This window comes from Lactuca virosa, chromosome 7 (genome assembly GCF_052849685.1).
Source record: "Lactuca virosa cultivar CGN04683 chromosome 7, Lactuca_virosa_CGN04683_v6, whole genome shotgun sequence".
Taxonomy (NCBI): domain Eukaryota; kingdom Viridiplantae; phylum Streptophyta; class Magnoliopsida; order Asterales; family Asteraceae; genus Lactuca; species Lactuca virosa.
In genome coordinates this window covers 124975262-124993158 of record NC_136432.1, presented here as the reverse complement: position 1 = coordinate 124993158, position 17897 = coordinate 124975262, and the positions used below count along the sequence as shown (strand labels likewise).

Here is a 17897-nt window from a genome sequence, read left to right as displayed (position 1 = left end):
GTGAGTATATTGTATAGAAAGTTTTTTAATAAAATATATATTTTCTATTAATTGTTAGAAAACATTGATGGGTGTAATTAAATTGTATGTTTGTATTGGTCAGTGGTCATTTAATATCAACAAAATATGGTTTTATTATTTTTTAAATTATGAAGTAAATCGTCCTATAAATTGGTAATCATAATCATAGAAAACAAATCATTAAACCGTTACTCGTTTTTTTCCTTCAATTCATCACGATGAACTTGTCTCATGTCACCATTCTCTTTCTCGCTATTCTTTTTCAAGAAACCCTATTTTTAGCCATGGGAGACAGACAATTCATAGAGAACACATGCAAGAGCACACCTTCATACAACTTATGCCTTTCTATTTTATTGGCAAACCCCAAGAGCCAAAATGCAAATTTAACAGGCTTAGCACTCATCGTAGTTGATGCAGTAAAAAACGAAGGTGTGAAAACCCTACAACAAATCGATGCTCTCAAAAAGTCTCTGCCCGAGTTGACAGCGGCACTGACGCAGTGTGGAGATGTGTATAACACTATAATGCATGTGGATGTTCCTTTAACCATTAATGCATTGAATCTTGGTAACCCTAAATTCGGTGAAGATGGAATGGCTGATACAATTATCGAGTCGCAGACATGTGAGAGGAGTTTTAAGGAGCATGGTCAAACATCACCGTTGACGAATATGAATAAAGATATGGAAGATGTGGCTAATGTAGCTAGGGCCATTATTAGAATACTTTTATAAGTTTTTTTATAATAAAAAAGAAATTTATATATTTTTATCAAAAACACAAATTTCATAACATCATTCGCTTAATTCTATGGACGATATTGCTAATTTAGCTAGGACCATTATTAGAATGCTCTTAAATTCTTACTGTAATAACAAAGCAAATTTTCTTTTGATGGTTTTACATTTTATGATGGGAAGGTGTCATTAAATAACGTTTTCGTATGAGTTTGTTGTTTACGGTTTTTGGAAAATTGGATGTAAGATCTCATAAATGTTACTTAAACTATTAATATCTGAAAAGGAAACCATTAAATAACTCTAATTTTGTTATACAATAATAAAATTCTTAATAATAGTAAATTAGAGTAAATTACATTTATCGTCCCTGTTACTGGTATCAAAAAGACACGTTTAGTCCATATTTTCAAAAAGAGTAAAGTATAGAAATGATTCTTGTGGTTTGGTTGAATTGGTAGGATTATCCTTAAGTTAAAATTTTGATACCGCAAGTCCTTGCTCCATATAAAAAAACCAAATGACCATTTCTTTCTTTTGTCTTTTTCTTTTAACAATTTGATATATATATATATATATATATATATATATATATATATATATATATATATATATTATAGATTTTTTTGATCTTATTTTAATAAAATTAATATAGATTATTTATAAAATTATTTTTAGTTTTTTAAATCAATTATCTAAGTTATATAAAATAACATTATTATTTATTTTTAAATTTATTTCTTTATCTTTCTTTTGGTGATCTAAAATCTTTTAATATTTTTGACGTTTTATTTAAATATATTATTTGATGTTGTTTTTTTTTAATATTTCATTTGTTAACTTTATATAATGATTTTTTTACGTTTTGTTCGAATAGACAGATTAAAATAATAACCAAGAGATTTTTGATGTTTTATTTAAATATATTATTTTATGTTGGTTTTTTAACATTTTGTTCGTTTACATTATATAATAATATTTTTTACTTTTTGTTTGAATAAAAAAATTAAAATAATAAACTGGATAACTATAAATCGTCCAATATAATTATTTAGGGTTGTTCTTTATGTGTTTTTTGTTTACATCATTCACTTACATGTTAATGGTTGTTCTTTTATTCATTTTTAGGAGGTTTTATGTGTTTTTTGTTTACTTCATTCGTTTATATGTCAATGCTTCTTCATTTATTGCCTAAATAATTTTATTTTTTCGTATAACTATTTATGAAAAAAAAAACCAAAGTAAAACTATTCAATCTAATGTGTGTGTGTATATATATATATATATATATATATATATATATATATATATATATATATATATATATATATATATATATATATATATATATATATTATTGAAAGACCGATAGTTATCTGGGTTATTGCTTTAATTTGTTTATTCGAAAAAAACGTCAAAAAAGAAAAAACAACATTAAATAATATATTCAAATAAAACATCAAAATTATTAAAAGATTTTTAAACTTTCAAAACAAAGATAAATAAATACAAATAAAATAATAATAATAATTTGATTTTATATAATCTAGATAATTGATTTAAAAAAATAAAACTAATATTATAAATAATCTATATTAATTCAGCTAAAATAAGGATAAAAAACAATATTTTCTACATATATAATAATAATAATAATAATAATAATAATTATAATTATTATTATATATATATTAAAGTTATGAAAAGTTTTAACAGTAAAGTGGCACCGTTTTTTGTCAATTTTGGTCCTCCAACTTACAACATTGACCCTTCATCTTTATGCTTTTGTTCACAAACAACCCTTTCATTTTGGTTTGAAACTTTCATAACCCTCGCCTTTTATTACATATTATTAGTATTTAGTCTTTTGGCAGAAATGGTCCCTCATCATTATTATTATTATTGTTATACAAAATTACACGATTGGTCCCTGTGGTTTACCAGATTTAACATTCTCTTTTTGGTTTTAAATTAATGTTTTATTTATTAGAAAATACCCACCAAATACCATAAACCCACCCACCATCTGCCATCACCACCACCACCACCACCGCCAAAATTACATAAATGGTCCATATGGTTTACCCATGGTGACAAATTCAATCCCTACTACCTGAAAAAACCAAATTACCCTCACATTAACGGACAAAAAACAACCAACATGCTACTTTACTTTACAAAACAATACCTTCCGACCCCGGCAACGCCGGGGAATCTTTTCTAGTTATAATAATAACAATAATAATAATAATAATAATAATAATAAACTGTTAAAAGAAAATATAAAAAGAAAGAAAGGGTAATTTGGTCTTTTTATATGGAGCAATGACCTATAGTGCAATATTCACAAACCACATGTAAGCTATTAAATTTTAAACTTAGGGACCAAAACTACGAATTTGATCAAGCTATAGGGACCATTTCTGTAATTTATTCTTTCAAAAATTAACTAAAAAAGTGCACCGTTCAGCCCTCATTAGTTTAAAAATAATGGGTCTTTATAAATTGGAAATGGAATTTGGTCTTTATTTCTCATTGTATATATTCTTTGTATATATTCTTTTGTGGTGTTTAAATGAGAGTACATATATTATTCCATTACTTGCTACTAAGAAATTATAATAGCATAAATACTAAACAAAATTTCACAAATGGTCCCTGTGGTTTATGAGAAATGGAACTTTCAGGATATCCTTGTAAAGTGTTTCATCGGCGCTCCTGGTGGTTTAAAAATCAAACATCGTTAGTCATTTTGGCTAACTATGTTAAAAATCAAGGTTAAATTGTAACACCATGATTTTTCATCCAGAAGTTTTCTTTTATTTTTAAAAGAATTTAATCAAAAAATGTTACCGGAAGTCTTATTAAGAAAAGACCACCAGTGTTACTTGAAAATCTTTCATAAAAACCCTTCATAATTCAAAGTTGTAAAATTTGAAGCAAACCAAATCCTAAACCAAATGTAAATGAAACATGACATCAAGTCTCAAACTGATATCATCACTAGTATCGAAACAATAACTATCCAAAAATTCTAACCTCACCAGACCATCAATGCCAAGCTACCTGTACCAATGCCAAAGCCACAACAACACACAAGAACACAAGTGTCAACATCAGCACAGTGAGTCAATCTCAACCAGGTAGCATGGAAACAAAGCATACATGTATGTTATGTTAAATCATGCAATCACATCAATCCATTCCTCAATCATCAATAGTTACTAATATATAGTTGCACATATTAATCTTGACATTCTTTTTTCATCGTAGTAATTATTAATTTATTTTCTTCATTGTAATTACTATTAATGTCACTCGCTAACTAGGGTCTAATGCATCACTAAACTACCCAACGAAGACCCTATTCGGTACTAACGTGACCTAACAACCCAGTGCATCACATGAGACACGACTCCTACTCGTAACAATGTCTCTGGTTCTCCGTCCTTGCTACTCTGACTATGAATGTACAACACGATGCGTTTTCATTTGTGGGTGGTACACGATACCTCCATGAGCATACCTACACTCAAACGAGATGTTTGTACATGGCATCAATGATCGCCGACATCACTCTAGTCCCAGTACACTAACGTGCACCAGAACCATGTTCCGAGATGGTTATCTTGACAACCACTCGACATCAACTTGGATTAAGCTCTTTTCCTACAACGATATCCTTCCATCGTGATATCCCATAATGACACGTACATAAGTTAGGTTACTACCCTTTTACCCCTGCTATGTGTGTTCCCTTTTTTACTTTAATTAAATGTATGATTAATTAATTCACTCATATGGGCAAACACACATCTCAACAATATCATTATGTAATCATGCTTGTTAATTATTATCAATTAATCGATGGCATAGTACATCTCATATCAAAAATCAAAGGTATACTCACATAATTACCACAAAACATTATATATTAACATATAGAGAGTTACACCTTTTGACAATCAACTTATAACATGCATCTCCTAGTTCCATTCAAGTGTGAGAAAACAAATTTCACATGCAAAACATCACAATTTAACAACATGTACAATCTCACCACTAACATATCCCTACTTCCTATCCTTATGTAATGTATGCTGATATTAGGAATTCTAACATACCTAGGGTTTCCTAAATCATTTATTTCTCTATATACTTCATATTATCAAATTTCATGCATATCATACTTTCCAGGTTATAGCAATACACAAACCAAATAGTCATAAAATAATAGCAGGCTAACTTTCCAATACAAGTGCCTAAACCACCACGAGAGATGACTCACCTCCAGTTCAAGGTATGTGAAGCAATAAATAGAGGAAAGACACCTTCAAACAAGTAATCTAACACCCCTAAAAGATTACACAAAGAGTTGATGAAAAAAAAAACATGAAATAAAAATGGTTCTGTCCAGAGCATTCCTACATCATGGCCAAGAAGGTGCCACGTCATGAGCCAAACATTTATCACAATCTAGCCGATCTGGTTCCGTCGCCATGACGTGACATATGGATGATCACGTCATAAGAACTGATTGTTGTAGTTTTGAAGAAACCGATTGATCTCTTCCTTCTGCTCAACTTAGGTCCGATGAAAACCTTAATTAAGATGATCTTAACCCCTCAAGACCATTTCCAAGTGACTAGAATGATTGAGACAAGAATGGTGTTGGGACATGATTTGTGGTTTATACTTTACTTTACATAGCTTTTAAAGTTCTCGGTCTAGGACCGAAACACCATGAATTCGGTGTTGTTTTGACCGAAATCATTAACAGATTTCGGTTGGGCTTTGGGCTGAGCCTTTGTAATTAGGTCTAGGTATATATATAGTATTGTTTTAGCCGTGTCAGTGGTTTGTCATTCTAGTTGATTGATTTCGAGATTCTGAGAGAGACAGAGAGAACCGAGAAACATAGAGAGTCTTATGTACTAGACTATTGATTAGTATAGTGTGCATTGAAGATTCATCATTGTGTTCTTATTTCATATTTACGATTTGTGTCATTCACTTGATTGGGATTCCGCACCAATCTAGTGATTTGGATTGATACCTAGATCATGGTTTTACAATTGGTATGAGAGCAAGGATTGGTATCAATCGAATTGGCAAAATATTAAATGTTTCTTGGAGTTTCTGGCGTTTTGAGTTCTTTTTGATGAAAATTATTGATGCTGTTCTTCATGTTCTTCACTACATTGGAGACTTTGATCGAAATTGGTCTTGATAAATTACCAATTTCATGTTTCTAGTGTTTTTGGGTGTCTTCGGTCCAGCCTCGAAGTTCTCGGCGGAAAAATTCAAGTTCCCGGTTAGGTTTAGGAGTTTTCGGAGGCCTGCTGATCGAATTCGGTTAGCGTTTTTCATATTTGAGTTCGCATTTTCTCGGTCAGCTCCTCGGACTCAACTTCAGAGCTCTCGGTCTCAGCCTCGGAGTTCTCGGTGGCGACTCTATGCTCTCGGCTAGGTCAACTGCACTCCTTGGTACTCTTTGAGTCTTCGGTTAACGTTTTCGGTTTGCATATTTGGCTCCGCACCTTCGGTTCAGATTCTCGGTTATTGAGATTTTGGCTAAGGTTCTCAGTCAAGAAAACCCGTCCTTGGTCAAGTTTTTTTTCGGATAAAAGGTTGACCTTCGAGGTTCTCGGTCAACAGGGTGTTGACTATTGGTGTTTTCGGTCAAAGAGCAATTATTTTTTGTTTTCGGTCAAGATCAAATTGCACAATCAATTTTTTTTTATGTTAGTCAATAATGAGCTCTCACAACAATTCAATCACAACTCCAGGTACCAAAGAGGTAAGTAAAACCTCATGCTTTCAATCTTGTGAAGATAAAATAAATAAATACCGTGAACAAAATGAATTATTAGTTAGAGAGGTTTTTGACCTTAAAAATGAAATTTATGAAATTAAGAAAGTCAATAAACCTCTTAAAGAAAAACTAGAAGCACAAACTAAAGATTTAAGCAGGATTAAAGAAGAATATAGCACCAAATGTGTTCACTATTGTTTTGCCAAAGAAAAACTTGCAAACTTAACTGCTGAACATGATGCATTAAAAGCTAAATTTATAGATGCTGATTTTAATTTTAAGAAATTCGATGTGTCAAGTGAGATAGATGAGTCAATGATAGAAAAACAGTTAAAGTGGAAGAGTAACAAGAAATAGGGTCTAGGATATCACAGTGTACCACCTCCTTTCAATGATAACTATACTCCGCTCCTTGAAACCAGAGAGATAGAGACACCTGCACAATATGGCCAACCCCCTGTAACTACCTCAATCAAGACTGAACAATCCAGCCCAACTGAGAGTATTAACGTGAACGATATTAATGTTTTTACTTCATGTGCAGATAAAATAATAGTGCAAGATGGGTTCCAGCAGAACAAAAATAATTCTAGTTCTGCTGAACATGCTTCAAAAACTTGTGATGATGATAATCCCACTGTTGAAAAATTCAGTCACAAAATTTTGTTAAACAGTCTAATAAATGTGCATGTGCTTGTGCTTGTAGAAGTTGTTTGATACAAACTTCATTTGGATAAGGACCAAGTCACAATCTTATTTATTTGAAAAGACAAATTTGTTTTAACTATGGGAATCCTAGTCACATTGCTAGAAATTGCCCACATCGTTCATATGTTCCCTACTATGAACAAGGTTGGTAGAACGTGCCAAGGGGGAGATCTTCCAAAAGAAATCCTTCGAGGTCACATTCACGCAATGGTGATTGGAATGCTAAAAAGACCAAGAATCAGACTCCCAAGGACAAAAAGGGCATGTCGGACAAGTAGCCTAATTCGAGAGATGGTTCAGCCAAACCCAAGTCGGTGAGGTCGAATTCATCTCAAGGATTGTCCTCTAGCTCACACTTGCGATTCAATCCTAAATCAAAAGTTAGTTCCATTTCAAAATCAAGTGTTGAAGCACCCATTAGGTTAAACATTAAAATGCTTAAACCTAATTACCAATTGGTTCCCAAAGGTCACATTTCAAAATCGTCCAAAAGTCCTGTAACTTCTTTATGTTCTTTATCTAATAAACATGATATGTCATCGGAAAGAGTATCTCGTATAGATAGTAATGGTCATCCCAGTTTCAAGATGGACTAGGTTCCCAAAACAAATTAATACCGCAACTTGTGCAGGAACAACTATGGAGGAATATCATCAGACCTTGGTATGTTGATAGTGGTTGTTCCAAGCACATGACATAAGACATCCCTCAACTGCACAACATTCAGAACTTTAATTGAGGGTATGTGTCCTTTGCAGGAAGGGAGAAAGAAAAGATCACACAAATAGGGACCGTATTTAACGGCGTGATGAATTTTGAATAATGTTAACTTCATTCCGGAATTGAAACACAGCTGATGCTGAATAAGTTGTTGCATCTGCTTGTTGTTCTCAGGTCATCTGGATGCAATATCAACTGCTGGATTATGGTTTGAATTTTCTTGACACTCCTATCTTCTGTGATAATGATGTTGCTATTCAATTTGTTAAAAATCCAGTTCAACATTCTAAAACCAAGCACATAGATATTAAAGTTCATTTTATACGAGATTGCTTTGAGCGTAAACTTGTTCATTTGGAACAAATCCACACTGATAATAATTTGGCCGATTTGTTTACAAAACCTTTTGGAAAAGCTCGTTTTGATGTGCTTGTGAGCTTTCTTAAAATGATTCGTTTTGAAGACTGACATAATTTTTTTGTACATTTTGTATTTTATTTTTGTTTTATTTAAATTTGTTCATATCTTTTCCTTTCTTTCTCCTCTATGCACAAATTTAGAGGGAGAATTAAAACAAAAAAAAGTCATAAAATTCCAAAATTCCAAAATTCCAAAAATATGTTTATTTTATTTCTGTTGTATTTCTTTTTCAGAAAAATCAAAAATCCAAAAATATTTTTATTGCTTTTTGAGCGTATTTTAGTTTTATTTTTTTTCTTAGTTATTTTCATTGTGTGCTAAGTTTATTTTATTTTTATTTTTATCTCAAAAAATTGTATTTGTCTTAAAACGCGAATTCAAAAGAAGAAGAGTCCCAAGAAGACTATGTCAGACTTTTCTGTGCAAGAAGTGATCTTGAAAGGAATTGACGGAATTACACTTCACATTACTTTCACAAGGAATTGAAGGCATGAAACTTTACAAACTGTTAGTTAGGCAGTATCTCTCTAAGAACTGTCGTATTCAAGGAATTAAAGGCATGAAACTGTACAAACTGTCAGTTAGGAAGTATCTCTCTAAGAACTGTCGTATTTAAGGAATTGAAAGTTTGAAACTGTACAGTCTGTCAAAATTGGTCTTGTCAGTTATCTTTACCTAAGAACTATCATGGCACCAGGGCGATTCACCAAACCGGGAAATAGATATCGCTGAACATCCCGCCCAGGGTCTTGACATTCTTTTTGTCATGCAAAACTGCGGAGACTCAAATGTAATCTCGGATACATTCTTCACAGGTAAGGAATTAACGGTTATTGGCACTAGGGCGATGCACCTCGCAAGGCACGATTATCGCTGAATGTCCCGCCAAAGGGCCTTGACCTCGTGTCCTGCTAAACTGTGGAAATATGTCCTCGAATACTTTTGTCACATGATGGTTTTGTGAGTTATTCCTAATTAACTCTCACTGGCACTAGAATGGTACACTCAGCTGAGATTCAGAAACCATTGAACGTCTCGCTAAGGGCCAAGTTAACTTGTTAACTTGAAAAACTGTATTGAAATCTTTGATCGAGGATATTCAGGGGCTAACATAAAAAAATAGCCATGAGTAGTTCTCCGATACTCAACAAATCGCAGTGCGTTCCTCCGTGTTCACACAGATATTACGAGTAGTCTCCATCTGAGCCAAGGTTGTGTCCTTGAACAACTGTGGTGAGAAGAGTCTTTATGACTTTGTGATCCACAGGGACTTTTAGTCATGGTTACTTTTCAAGACGCATCTGTGATCTTTAAAGAATATTCATTCAAAGGAACAAGAAGTGAAGATTATTCTTCAACACACAACCTTTCAACCCCAGAAGCAAGGTGAAGCTGTATTTGAAGTTATGTGACGAATTGCATTGAAGCCCCCTTAATTAATTTGTTGCTATCTATGAACTTGCTGAAGTGATCTAGAAGAATCGGTTTCTCTATAATTATCTCTGAAGTTTTTCAAAGCTAAAAGTGCTGATTTTCAAGAACCTATACAAGAAACCTCTATACCCAATGTGCATTCAAAGTAAAATTTTAAAGGAAGTCCAAGATGAAGTCCTTCATGTAGAAATTCATATGTTCATCTTGAAGTCGTGAAGAAATCGAAGATAAATGCTGAAAGTCAAGAACAAAGAGAAGATTGAAAAGAAAAGAAAGCTATAAACCAAGGGGGAGATTGTTGGGACATGATTTGTGGTTTATACTTTACTTTACATAGCTTTTAGAGTTCTTCGTCTATGACCGAAAACACCATGTATTCGGTGTTGTTTTGACCGAAATCATTAAGAGATTTCGGTTGGGCTTGGGGCTGGGCCTTCGTAATTAGGTCTAGGTATATATATAGTATTGTTTCAGCCCTGTCGGTGGTTGGTCATTCTAGTTTATTGATTTTGAAATTCTGAGAGAGACAAAGAGAACCGAGAAACATAGAGAGTCTTATGTACTAGACTATTGATTAATATAGTGTGCATTGAAGATTCATCATCGTGTTCTTAATTCATATTTACGATTTGTGTCATTCACTTGATTGGGATTCCGCAACAATCTAGTGATTTGGATTGATACCTAGATCGTGGTTTTACAAATGGGACCAACAAACACACCAAAACCTATAATTTTGCATCATCCAAGGTTTCTCCTTATGTGTGGTTTGTACAACATCAAAATGAATCAAAGGAAGATATATTTACCTTTTGGAAATCTAAAATTGAATCGCCAACATGATATCTTGGAAAGAAGCTTCAAGAATTCCACCAAAATTCCTCCCAAAACACCCAAAACCCCACATTTCTTCTTCTCTTCAACTAACCACCAATGACAAATTGTTGGCTGCAAATGGTTGTTAATTCCGAGATTTAGGGTTAAGTGAAGTATAAATACTTGGTAATCTTCATGTTAGGCCCTGAAAGTGTGAAGTATAAATACTTGGTAATCGTTTTCTTGCACTTTAACCCCTAAAAGTTAACTTTAACAATTATAAAAGCAACTTAACATGAAAATGTAATGGAACTAACCTCAATGGCAAAATGGAAAAACTCGGGTTGTTACATAAATATTTATGAAATTACCAATTTACCCCTATTTTATTATTTTACCTTGTTTTAACTATTTACACATACGAAATAACCTACCCTTTTATTTAAACTCTTTACTTTCCCCAATCTCAGAACCCACTTCTCTTCTCTTTATATAGCATTGACCTAGATCTAAGGGGGTGTTTGGTAAAAGAGCTTATTAGCGGTTCCACACCGCTATAAGCTAAAAAAGTGTTTGGATAAGAATATCTTATGCAGGTGGGAAACCTCTAATAAGTCATTTGTTCATAAGTTAACTCCCTCTAAATTACTAGCTTATAAGCTAATAAGCAAGAAGTTTTTTTTGTCAAACACCCCCTAAATCAAATCCAGTCACCACCGTCTTGGTACCACCCTCATAGATGGAATCAAGTACAACAAATCTACCACCGCTAAAACCTCTATCTTCTCCGGTGCTACATTTCTTGTTCCCTTTCCTTCTTTCGGCGATGCATCAGTGGCTAACAAAATCGTCTCCGCCCCTTTTCTCTATCTTGCTCTGATGATACATCGACAACCACCTTCGTTGTCATCGATTGTGACAATCCATGAAATACGCCCCCAACCGTCGTCGATAGTGGAATGACAAAACACGATAATACGGACTTGTAAACACTAAAAAAATTTCAACCATCACTCTTATTAACGTCAGAACCATAGGCTCAAAAATAAGTGCGCAAAAAGTCACGTCACTTTGCGAGCAAGTTAACATATTTAGATTCTACACGCTACCGCCATTCCAGAAATATAAATCGCAAGAATCCGACACAGTATGAGGAAGATATGACATTTATAGGAAATAAATGTCTACCGTACTTAAAAAGTTACAACATCGAAGACTACAAGGAGATTGGTCGACTTTTGGGAAAAGTCGCCAACTAAGCAAACGTAATACCACTTAGAGTAGGAATTATGGAACAAAGAACGTTTAAAACAGAGATCATATGAGGAATATATGATTTTTAACAATAATAAAAAGACGTCAAAAAAGCTAAAGTCAAAACTAGCCAAAACGACCAAAAGGAAAGTTGTAGAGAATGAAGAGATCTATATGAATATATATAGCAGTCGTTGAAAACGGAGTTCATATACGCGATTTATAAATTTTCGAAGTTTAATTATCTCGTCATGCGTGCTCACGTGCAGTGCGCCACAAATATTGGCACACAATTTCATCGAAAGGTTCACACACAATTATCTCGTCGTTGAAAACGGAGTTCATATACGGGATGACATGGCACACTGACGAGACGACACATGGCATGATCGAACGGTTCACACGTAATTGCCTGGAACGCAATGCGCGACACACAACCTAAAACTGCTATAAATAGCAAGCCTTGACAGACCATTTTGCTCACCCCTCTCACTCATCCTCTCTATCTCGGTTCTCGCTCCACTATCTCGAATGTCTCTCAAACTCCTAGCTTGTGAATTCCTACCCTACATCAATGGTTTCATAACTATCAATTGAGTTCACGACCAAATTTTCAACACTTTTTCCGGGGGGGGGGGGGACTACAAGTCTAAAATACAACTTTACGTAGTCATCACTAACTATAGTTAGATAATTATCCCCATAGCATTAAGATAATATTAGGCCGATAGTTATTCAGCCCAAACTCTTTAGCTAATATTATGCCTAGTTGTTATGCTGAACCGCCATGATAGATAAGATCATACCTAGTTGTCATGCTGGCCAGTTGCCAGGAACCCTGGAACTCATTAATATAGCCACCTTTTTATACGCTTAGTACCTAGTGTTACACTGTCCAAAATTCTCGGCTATGCTAAACACACAATATATATATATATATATATATATATATATATATACACACACACACACACACACACACACATAATAAGTATACCGTATAAAACACAACGCGAATAACAACACAACCGACTAGGGGAGGCCCCCACAACAAGAGTTAGATGAGACACAATTTAGATTTAGTAACTAAACTATCTGAATCCTACCACCAAAAACACTAGAAAATATGCTAACACGCTATCATAGGTTGAGGTTACAACGAGTGCTAACCTAAGGAACATCAACAAAGTATTTTACACACTTACCAAACCTTTGAATTCACCAACATTATGTTGACCCTCTCAAAGTCACATGTATTCCTAAGTTAAACCACAAAGATAAAAGACTAAACCCTGGATTACACACGGCTATCAGACTATCAAATGGACTGGAAACTCATCACGAAGGCCTCTTCCAGAAAGCCAACAACTCCAATATTCGCACCGCTCGGTGTTTCCATCACCAGGCCGAGGGTGTGACACCGATCCCATTTATTTTCTTTCACGTTGCATCAGGTCTGGTTCTCCGATCAACCCCCCATATAGTTCGCCTATAGCCACGTACAACCCAACCCCCAAAGCATATTTCCTAGACACTCTTCAAACCTATATCTAACCACCAACGTATTAATTGGAAAGATCCACCCTTACATCATGCACTCAGAATCTTGTTCCGCCTACTGTTCTCTTCATCTACATAAGATGACATACTAAAATGAGAGATGGAAATAAGGTTACTTTTTGATGTTCATTCAGACAATATCATGAAGAAACTAATGAAAATTATAGGATTGACATTGTAATGAATCGAGAGATAACATTACTTCAATCCATTGTCTGTTCTTCATCCAAATTATCCTTACTGCTAGAGCATGTGGTTGCTTTGTTCACAATCTAAACTTAGTTTGTAATTTAATGTAGGTGCTTTTCTATACATGAAGTGCTATCATTTGCTCAGAAAAATTTCTTGCATTTGTACAATCACATTGCTTTTGAGTTCTTACATTATGTTTCTTACTCGTGATATGTTCCATATGTCAATATTAAATTTTTCCTCAAATCACCATCAAGAGTAGTTTCACAACCGATAGAATTAGGCTGGATTTTACCTAAATTAGGACCAGAAAGAGTTTTGAAGATACCTTCATAGATTGTGGAAGAAGAATTCTTCAAATTACCATAAATATTAGCTTCACTACCTATAATACCTTTAATGGTTTAACGCATCAAAAACCATGCACACCCGATGGCACATCTTTCTCAAAAATCGGTCTCATCATCCAACGAATTGTGCCTCTGTAGCTTCTATTTCAACATCCGAAAATCCATCTTCGTCTTTGTGATTGATATCCAACATAATTAACATCCAAAAACCCTCTACTTCATCAATAAGTGTAGGATTCGAACCCAATTCAATTTAAAACCAACTTAGTGGCTCGAAAGAAAGGGTAAGGAAAGGAAGGACATGCCAATGAAGGGATGAGGGTGGCCGACAGATATGAGAAGGTATCTATGGGTGAGGCTTGACCAGTTAGGTCTTAATCACATAACAAAATGATATATAAATATATAATTAAAAGAAAAGATATAAAAGAGTTAAGTGGGGGTAAATCAACCATTTTATAATACTTAACCCTTTTTTTATTAACGCAGTTAAGAGAAAGAATCGTTCATGAAAAGTTTTGAAACTATAGGGACGAATGGTGTAGCATTTCTTAACGTTATCATGAAAGTGATACTTTAGATAAACCATTGGGACCAACCGTGAAATTTTGTCTAAATACTAATTAATATATGGTAATTAACTAACCATATCATCAATTACATATTAAGTCCAGACTTTTTAGTTTTTAATCAACCCTCCTAACTATGGATGCATTAATAATAGTCTATCATTTAATTTGAAAATAAAAGTTTAAGATCATCATTAATATATTTTGGTGAAAATATAATGAACGGTACAAAGAAAGTACATTAATCACAGACAAAGTGGAAAGAACATTATATATTCACATTTTAATAAGCATATAATGATTCTTCAATCAAAGGATAGACATTCTTCTTCTTATAAGTATACTAGCGCATGAAGGTTGAAGAAAGAGAATACATGATATTTATTATTCGTTAGTATATGATTGATGATACGTCCCTTTATTGATCGTCGTATTTGTCACATCCACAGCTGGCGGCGGAAACGTTGGGCTGTGCAACGTAGGGATAATGGATTGAGGCACACAAATATTTTGAACATTACATAGAAATATAACACAAATGATACTTTTATTTATTATAATTTATTTGGAAATACATTGCTTAATAGATCAAGTACACATCCTAAACATAACTAGGAATGACAAAAAACATAAATAAACTTCAGTAAGTTTCCTTGACGACATCTTCCTCTGCACGACTATCCGACATACTCATCTCCCTAAGAATACATATATTTTGAAAAACAACAACATAATGTTGGTGAGTTCACAGGTTTTTATAGTTTTCTGCTTTATTTTATTTTATTTTAAGAATCATTTTTCTTTTTAGAAAAACATGTCTATCTATGTTAAGATATCTTATCGACCTTAACTTATTTATCTTTATAGGATATTTTACTATTCCTATCTTACTATCTTTGTAGGATATTTTACAGATCATATCTTATTATCTTTATATTTTAGGATATTCTATTAATCCTAACGTATTCTATTTACTACTTGAAGGTGTCCCTCGAAGTAGTCGGATATCTAAGGTGTTTGTATGTATTACCATGAGCCCTCATAATCAACACTGTAGGTTAATAATTTCCCCACACGATGCTTCATCAAACGTCGAATAGTGTTTGAATAATAAAGAAAGTTATCATGTCAGGATTATGGCTAGAAATCGCAGGTGGGGTGTCAAAGCTTATATATATCTGTACATATCTTTCTGTCTCTCGCAAGATTAACGATTACATGTTCGGGGTAGCCGAATTTACTCAGGCTAACGATGAATAATAACAGCTCACTAATGCATTAAACTTATGTATTTTATCTTTTATCTTTCGTTCTTAGTGATTTCCTATAACCATCACAATATAAATCTTTTACTTTATATTTGATAATCAAAACTTATAGTTCTCATAATTATCTTGTGTGTATGTGTCTATATATATATATATATATATATATATATATATATATATATATATATATATATATATATATATTATTTTTCCATACATATATATACCCTATATACGGTTAATTTAAAAGATGATATTTTGCAGTGTAACGTTTAGGTACATTGTATATCCTTATAGTTGACCAACATTACTTCTAGGTACTATGTTATCCTAGGGAATTAGCCATCATAACATCTGGGTAATATCTCTTCCTAGACTATCACACATCATAACTCTTCGGCATAATATCATATCTTACAACTAGGTATAATATCTATGGCTACATTATCCTAAGGTTTCATGCTTTGTATAACTATTTTATAGATATAAATATATTTTGATAAAGCAGTTTGATAAGCATGTATCCCCCTCCGTAAAACCTTTAAAATAGTGAAATGGGGCCTTGAACTCACCCTTGAAGCATGAGATCATTGGTGTAGGGTTGAATCGAGTTCGGGACTCCGAGAACCGCTCCAAGGGTGCAACAGTTTCGAGAGTTGAGAGAGAGAGAGAGAGAGAGAGGTTTAGAAGGTGTGTAGAAATGTTTCTGCACTACCTCGTGTCACCTCCCCTATTGGCCACATCTCTCGTAATTTATGCGAATCTGGTGCCATGTACACGGCGGGCATAGGTGTGCACCTCGCGCCCACAGAATGATCTTGTAAAAATCAAAACCTTTTCATGCTAGCTCTAATATAATCCCTCTTTATATCGATGTAATGATATTAAGGAGTGCTACAAATCTCCTTTAGGTTGTTTTAGCCAGTTTTGACTTTTATTTGTGTGTCTAACGGGGGTAAAAATAAATGATTTTACAAAAATCATAACTCTCTCTTACGGATCCTGTTTTCGGCATTCTTCATCCTAAAGTTTATATCTCAAGGAGTACTACAAATCTCATTTTTGCACTTTTAGTCAAAACTCAACCAATCTCTATTTACCGTTTTGACGTAATTAACTTTGCTTATACGGTTGATTTTTTTTTATTTTTATAAAATATGTAACTCACTAATTTTGAATCGGGTTTTTACGATTCTTACATCCTTGGGGTCACGTTAATGTGTACTTTCCAAATACGTTAACCAACTTTGAAGACGGTACAGGTTTTTGGACGCTTATTTTCGAGCCTAACAGTAGATTTAAAAATAAATGTAACGGCAAATTTGATACTTTTTATCTCATAAATCAAATATTACAATATTAAGCTAATACATTTATTTTTCCTACTCTCTCCTAGCGGTGGTTAGTGACGGAATCCTCTCGGTTGTCACATTCTCCCCCTATTTAGGAAATTTTGTCCCAAAATTTTATCTTATCGTCATGCTTCCTTCAAACAAGTGAGGGTACTTGTCCTTCATTTGGTCCTCTTGTTCCCATGTATACTTTGGACCTCTCTTAGAGTTCCATCATACCTTAACAATGGGAATCTGACACTTCTTGTGTCGTTTGACCTCTCTGTCCATGATTTCGACTGGCTTTTCAATGAAGTTCAGTTTAGGTTTAATCTGAATCTCATCAAGCGGAATGACAAATGTATCGTCGAAAAGACGCTTTTTAAGATTAGACACATGGAAGATATCATACATGTTATTAAGATCTTGGGGTAACCTAAGTCGATGGGCAAATGGACCAACCATATCGAGGATTTCGAATTGTCCTATGTACCTCGGATTCAGTTTTCCCTGCTTTTCAAATCTTATAACTCCTTTCCAAGGAGATACTTTTAGCATCACCCTATCTTCGACTTGGAACTCTAGGGGTTTGCGCCTTATATCAGCATAGCTCTTCTGACGGTCACGTGCTGCCTTCATGCGCTCTCATATCTGCACTATCTTTCCAGTCCTCTCGTGGATAATTTTTGGGCCTGTTCG

General features: G+C 33.7%; 2 protein-coding genes across 2 annotated transcripts; one reads left to right on the top strand and one right to left on the bottom strand.

Moving 5' to 3' along the window:
* Nucleotides 1-239: 239 nt before the first annotated feature.
* Nucleotides 240-758, top strand: LOC145127110 (cell wall / vacuolar inhibitor of fructosidase 1-like). Its single transcript, XM_079062363.1, has one exon. It carries the CDS (start codon nucleotides 240-242, stop codon nucleotides 756-758), a length of 519 nt encoding a protein of 172 aa, XP_078918489.1.
* A 16491-nt stretch (nucleotides 759-17249) lies between these two features.
* Nucleotides 17250-17837, bottom strand: LOC145127109 (uncharacterized). Its single transcript, XM_079062361.1, has 2 exons — nucleotides 17439-17837; nucleotides 17250-17306 (listed from the first exon to the last, which is right to left on the bottom strand). Exons 1-2 carry the CDS (start codon nucleotides 17835-17837, stop codon nucleotides 17250-17252), a joined length of 456 nt encoding a protein of 151 aa, XP_078918487.1.
* Nucleotides 17838-17897: the final 60 nt, after the last annotated feature.